Source organism: Amblyraja radiata, chromosome 2 (genome assembly GCF_010909765.2).
Source record: "Amblyraja radiata isolate CabotCenter1 chromosome 2, sAmbRad1.1.pri, whole genome shotgun sequence".
Classification (NCBI taxonomy): Eukaryota; Metazoa; Chordata; class Chondrichthyes; order Rajiformes; family Rajidae; genus Amblyraja; species Amblyraja radiata.
This window is the reverse complement of record NC_045957.1, coordinates 70,751,606-70,758,381: the sequence shown is the minus strand read 5'-3', so window position 1 is coordinate 70,758,381 and position 6,776 is coordinate 70,751,606. Positions and strand designations below refer to the sequence as shown.

The window sequence follows — 6,776 nt, the reverse complement described above, 5'->3', positions numbered from 1 at the left end:
TAGAAACTTACAAAATTCTTAAGGGGTTGGACAGGCTAGATGCAGGAAGATTGTTCCCAATGTTGGGGAAGTTCAGAACAAGGGGTCACAGTTTAAGGATAAAGGGGAAATCTTTTAGGACTGAGATGACAAAAACATTTTTTACACAGAGAGTGGTGAATCTCTGGAATTCTCTGCCACAGAATGTAGTTGAGGCCAGTTCATTGGCTATATTTAAGAGGGAGTTAGATGTGGCCCTTCTGGCTAAAGGGATCAGGGGGTATGGAGAGAAGGCAGGTACAGGATACTGAGTTGGATGATCAGTCATGATCATATTGAATGGCGATGCAGGCTCGAAGGGCCGAATGGCCTACTCATGCACCTATTTTCTATGTTTCTATCTGTGGCCTCTTGAATCTCCAACTCACTTTCCCACTCTGCATCAGAACGGGCAACTTTTACTATAAATTAAACATCTGTAATACTGGAGATGCACGGAACTCTAGATGCTATTTGACAAAAAAAACCCAAAGTGCTGGAAATGTCCCAACCCGAAACATCATCTATCCATGTTCTCCAGAGATGCTGCCTGACATACTTAGTTACTCCAGCACTTTGTGTCTATTATGATGGTCATAGTGCTAAGTCACGCATTTCACTCCTTTTCATATTCCTTTGTGTTCTTAATCTCCAACAGCCTTCAGTTCACTTTCTCTTGACCACTCCATTAACCTATCAAAACGATTATTTCTACAACCTATCCCCATGACAACCCTGGATTCATGGTTAAATGCAGACCGTTCTATCTGCCCAGACAGTTTACCTCCACTGTTGTGACTGCAGCCCATATTCCTCCGGATGCTAATGCTAAGCTTGCAATGAAAGAACTGCATACTGCCATTGGCAAACAACACTCACAACCCCAAGACAGCCTTCATTGTTGCGGGCTGAAGCTTCCAAAGCCGTCCCCCTCCCCAACCTTGGACAGCTTCTTCCCTGCGGCTGTTACCCTACTTAACTCTGCACCTTGGTGATTGCCAGTCACCACACCCCCACCCCCCCCCCCCCCCTCCCCTCCTCTCCTTCCCTCAGTGACTGATAACCCCCCCCCCCCCCCCCCCCCCCGAAAATTACATATATGTATTTTACTGTTCCATTATTCGGTGTTCACACTTCTGGGTGAGATGCTATTTGCATTTTGCACCAGGGTGCTTAGTGCCCTTAGTGCTGTCTGCCCCTCCATATATTCCCTCTTTCCCAATCATGTCGAAGGCTCTTTGAACTAAAACCTTAACTCTGTTCCTCTTTCTGCAGAGGCTGCTTGACATGCAGTTCGGGTTGAAATCATGAATATCAGGGAGTTGGTGGGAGTAAAATATAAACCCCCAAAATCAGACCTCTCAATAAATCGATGCCTAAGGGCATCAAGGACATTTTTCTCTCCAACTTCCCCATTTGGAATTCTACCATATCGTGATCACTACCCCCTCGAAATCTTTAACTACATGTTCCCTAATAAATCCTTTCCACAAGGCCAAATCTAAAATAGCCTGTTCCCAGATAGGTCCCTTAAAATGCTGCTCTAAACAGCCATCCATTACACCATCCATAAATTCTTCTTCAATGAAACTCTTGCTGGTTTGTTTTAACCGATCAATTTGTAGGTTAAAATCATGAAGACCATAAGTCCATGCTAGTATCTTCAATTTAAAAAAGGGCAATTATAATGGTATGAGGGAAGAGTTGTCTAAGGTGGACAGGGTAAAAGTGCTGAGATACAGGTCAAATGACAAACAATGGTAACTATTCAACATTCTCTGCACTGGCAAATGGTGGAAGCTTAGAAATATTTAAGGTGGAGGTTGATAAATATTTTACGATTTGGGGAATATGAAAGGTATGTAGAAATGGCACAGGAGAGTAGTTGAGATCAGCTGGGGTCATCTACTGTATTGGGGTGGAAGATTGCAACCTTCACGTGGTCCACCCTGTTTCGACGAATGCAATCAACCTGGTGTGCACAATCAAATAGAACAAGTTGTCCTACAACTTTAGGCTGTGCACGCCATACGCAAGAAAATGTTCTATTGTATTGTCATATGCTGAAATCAAGGACTGGCTTGAGGGTCCATTGGACTAATCCTGCTCCTGCTTTCTTGTGTTCATTTTTTTCCCTCCTCTTTCCTCGTTGTCAAGAAAGGTCAGAGGCATGAAACATTAATTCTGCTACCTGTCCTGCTGTCTCCAGAATTTGTTTTTATTTCAGGCTTACAGATTGTGCAGTTTTTTTTTCCTTATCACAAAGAATTTTTAGAAGTAATATTGCACAAACAAGCCCATTTTTCTAGGCAACACCGTACTAAGATTTCACACAATCCGTGGTGAATATTTTAAATGTAATTTAATTGGAGGGTTTTATTTGTTACAGAGGAGTACAATCTAAAAATTAGAGTGAATCCTATCCGGAGTGAAATCAGGAAACCCTCCCAACCAAAACAGGGCAGTAGAAATTGGTAGTTCCTTCTGCAAACAGCAATTGGTACTCAGTGATTTTTTTGTTAATCAATTGTAAAGGGGTAAAGGGAAAATACAGGTAGTTGGAATTAGGCAACGTTATCTTTGATCTCATTTAAAGTAAAAAATGATTCAAAGGGCTAAAATGCACTTTTTCTTGCTATGCTCCTGTTATGATTATGTTGCCCGATCAAAATAAAACCTGAAGAAAGAGTTGGAGACATTCTACACAAAATGCAGCAAAACTTCCTTTTGTTCCTTTCTTTAGATTCTGGAGTAGTTCCTGAGGATTGGCGGGTAGCAAACGTAACCCCACTTTTTAAGAAGGGAGGGAGAGAGAAAACGGGGAATTACAGACCAGTTAGTCTAACATCGGTAGTGGGGAAACTGCTAGAGTCAGTTATTAAAGATGGGATAGCAGCACATTTGGAAAGTGGTGAAATCATTGGACAAAGTCAGCATGGATTTACAAAAGGTAAATCATGTCTGACGAATCTTATAGAATTTTTCGAGGATGTAACTAGTAGCGTGGATAGGGGAGAACCAGTGGATGTGTGTATCTGGACTTCCAGAAGGCTTTCGACAAGGTCCCACATAAGAGATTAGTTTACAAACTTAAAGCACACGGCATTGGGGGTTCAGTATTGATGTGGATAGAGAACTGGCTGGCAAACAGGAAGCAAAGAGTAGGAGTAAACGGGTCCTTTTCACAATGGCAGGCAGTGACTAGTGGGGTACCGCAAGGCTCAGTGCTGGGACCCCAGCTATTTACAATATATATTAATGATCTGGATGAGGGAATTGAAGGCAATATCTCCAAGTTTGCGGATGACACGAAGCTGGGGGGCGGATGCTAGGAGACTGCAAGGTGACTTGGATAGGCTGGGTGAGTGGGCAAATGTTTGGCAGATGCAGTATAATGTGGATAAATGTGAGGTTATCCATTTTGGTGGCAAAAACAGGAAAGCAGACTATTATCTAAATGGTGGCCGACTAGGAAAAGGGGAGATGCAGCGAGACCTGGGTGTCATGGTACACCAGTCATTGAAAGTGGGCATGCAGGTGCAGCAGGCAGTGAAGAAAGCGAATGGTATGTTAGCTTTCATAGCAAAAGGATTTGAGTATAGGAGCAGGGAGGTTCTACTGCAGTTGTACAGGGTCTTGGTGAGACCACACCTGGAGTATTGCGTACAGTTTTGGTCTCCAAATCTGAGGAAGGACATTATTGCCATAGAGGGAGTGCAGAGAAGGTTCACCAGACTGATTCCTGGGATGTCAGGACTGTCTTATGAAGAAAGACTGGATAGACTTGGTTTATACTCTCTAGAATTTAGGAGATTGAGAGGGGATCTTATAGAAACTTACAAAATTCTTAAGGGGTTGGACAGGCTAGATGCAGGAAGATTGCTCCCGATGTTGGGGAAGTCCAGGACAAGGGGTCACAGCTTAAGGATAAGGGGGAAATCCTTTAAAACCGAGATGAGAAGAACTTTTTTCACACAGAGAGTGGTGAATCTCTGGAACTCCCTGCCACAGAGGGTAGTCGAGGCCAGTTCATTGGCTATATTTAAGAGGGAGTTAGATGTGGCCCTTGTGGCTAAGGGGATCAGAGGGTATGGAGAGAAGGCAGGTACGGGATACTGAGTTGGATGATCAGCCATGATCATATTGAATGGCGGTGCAGGCTCGAAGGGCCGAATGGCCTACTCCTGCACCTAATTTCTATGTTTCTATGTTTCTATGTTCCAAATAATAGTCAAGACCTTGGAGGTTGTCCATTGTACATAAAGGCTGGTTTTCCTTTTTATTTTTTACCATTTGTGCACTGATGGTCACCCATTGTTGCTTCATTGCCTAAGCACTGTGTTATAGTATACATCACAGTTATAGGGCTGCTTCACTAGAGATCCTGGAGTGTGCACTGTCTCCTTCTTCAAGTTTTTACAAGCCTCGTCTGCAGATTGTTGCATTTGGAACCCTTCCTGAAATACACTATCCACGTTACAGCTCTAATGATATTGCCTCTGAGGCAATTTTGCATGTTTACTGAAACAGAGCCAGCAGCAATTTGTTAAACAACAAACAGAGAAAGAAAAAAAAATCGAAGTGTGAAGGTTTAGACTTTACTATGAAATTTGTAACAGAGATTAATATGCATTAACAACCCAATACTCGTAAAAAAAAACACAAAAGAAACATGCCATAATGAAAATCCAACATGGAGATCTAGATGTCAGGGGTTAGGGGGAGAAGGCAGGAGAATGGGTTAGGAAGGAGAAAGATCAGCCATGATTGAATGGTGGAGTAGACTTGATGGGCAGAATGGCCTAATTCTTCTCCTATCACTTATGATCTTATGATTGTCATCTGGGATGATTGAACTGACGGAGAGTGGTAGGAACATTTAACAGTGTTTTACAGTAGAAAAATGGGCGAAAGGATCATGTTTGGTATTCCAGGGATTCCCTAAAAATCTATTGAATTCACATCAGTCATCAGAAAATGCCACGGTCAGATATAGATCAGTAAGAAAATGTTTATGTTCACCCTCTGATAAACACAGGAACATGAAACAACATTGAAATAAAGTAGTGGATATACTAAAGCAGTGGTCAGTCTAAAAAGAAGAGTCCTGAAACTGAAATGTTGCCTATCTATGTTTTCCTGAGATGCTGCCTGACCCCCCACAACCCCCCCCACCCCCCCACTCCCACCCCCCGCGCTACTCCAGGACTCAGTCTTCTTTTGGAAACCAGCATCTGCAGTTCCTTGTGAATATACTTAGTAGGTTAGGCAGTAATCTTCAGCAAGAGACAAAAAAGATGACGTTTCACGTCAATGCTCTGTCGTTTCATGCACTGTCCTGAACCATTAACTTCCATTCCTTTGAACCATTTTAATCCACAGATGCTGACAACTTGGAGTTTTGAGATTTTCTGTTTTTATTACCGATTTCTAGGACTTGTATTTTGTTTTTGTATAAAACACTGTTACATAAAACTTAAAACCAATTGGAGAGATGCAGTCTGAACCGCTGAGTTACTCCAGCTTTTTGTGTCTATCATCAGTTTATTTTAACCAGCATCTGCAGTTCCTTCCTACACAAATAATCACACATGTTATTTTTACATTGAATGGGGAAAATGGGCTTGTTTGTGCAATATTACTTCTAAAAATTCCCGTCTTATTTTATTATTTATCTCATCATTAAACAAAAACTCCTGGGACTTGGTTTATTTTGATGTTAATTCATTGCGTTTGCAAAATAATTGAAGATGGATGGAACATAAAATGTGGAGAATTTTGACTTGGAGATCATATAATATTGTACAGTATTTGTCCAAAACACTTTGATTACACAAACCAACAACTTCAGTTTCGTATATAAAGAATATACTCAGAAAAAAATCATTGATCTGAAACAGTAATGTTGCTTCTCTCTCCATTGTCACTGCCTGATATGCTGCGTTTATCCAGCCCTTTTCTGGGTTTTTTTCAGATTTCGAGCATCTGTAATTGTTGACTTTCGAACTTCGGTCTTCTGTCCATTGCAGCAGTGTTCTATCACATGTCCTATACTCCAGCCAAGAGTGAATGATCAACATTATTATTGACAGCATTTCATCAAGGAGATAAGGCATCATCTGTCTGCCTTGTAAGTCCCCACCTTTACTGAAGGTTTCCAGACTGGAGTAAGCAGCTGATTGCAACAATATACAAACCATCAGAACGATCTTGGTAATTTGAGGGTCCACCTCTTGATATCCTAGCAATGTTTAAAGTGATGACTTAACTCACACCTGTCACGAAGGTTGCATTCACAAGTTTATTATTCCACTAGAAAGTTGATGAGAGTGGCCCTGGGAGAAAGGATGGCTCTCTTGATGGGGCGACCCTGCAGCTGCCTGATCCCTAATTCACTCTGAAGGATCAGCTCTTGCACCCGCTCTGCATTCTTCACCACATGTTGGGGCACATTCACCGAGCCACAGACCTTGTTGTTGATCTGTTGGGGAAGAGTTGAGCAAAATTGGTCACAGACATACATACATTGCATTATCACTCTTCACATCAGCAAATATAAATTAGATGTGAAAGATGCTTTTGAAATTATAGCCTTTTGCAGACAGATTTCTCCATGGATCGTCAAAGCCACTTTCAAGATTCCCACTTTGTAACTATTTTGAGCAGGGCAGCTTTGAGGCCCAATTGTTGTGGTGGTCTAAGAGTTGGCTTTGGTGAATTTGAGCTCCGGTGAGGACGGCAAGCAGACAAAGGTAAAG

General features: G+C 42.0%; 1 protein-coding gene across 4 annotated transcripts in view; it reads right to left on the bottom strand.

Annotated features, from left to right (window-relative positions):
- Positions 1 to 5,416: 5,416 nt before the first annotated feature.
- lars2 (leucyl-tRNA synthetase 2, mitochondrial) overlaps positions 5,417 to 6,776 on the bottom strand; it is a 90,872-nt gene continuing 89,512 nt past the window's right edge. For all 4 annotated transcript variants that reach the window (XM_033048553.1, XM_033048543.1, XM_033048532.1 and 1 more), the window contains one exon: positions 5,417 to 6,499. In XM_033048553.1, the coding sequence (XP_032904444.1) occupies positions 6,323 to 6,499 (177 nt within the window). In that variant the 3' untranslated portion in view covers positions 5,417 to 6,322. The remainder of the gene's footprint in view (positions 6,500 to 6,776) is intronic.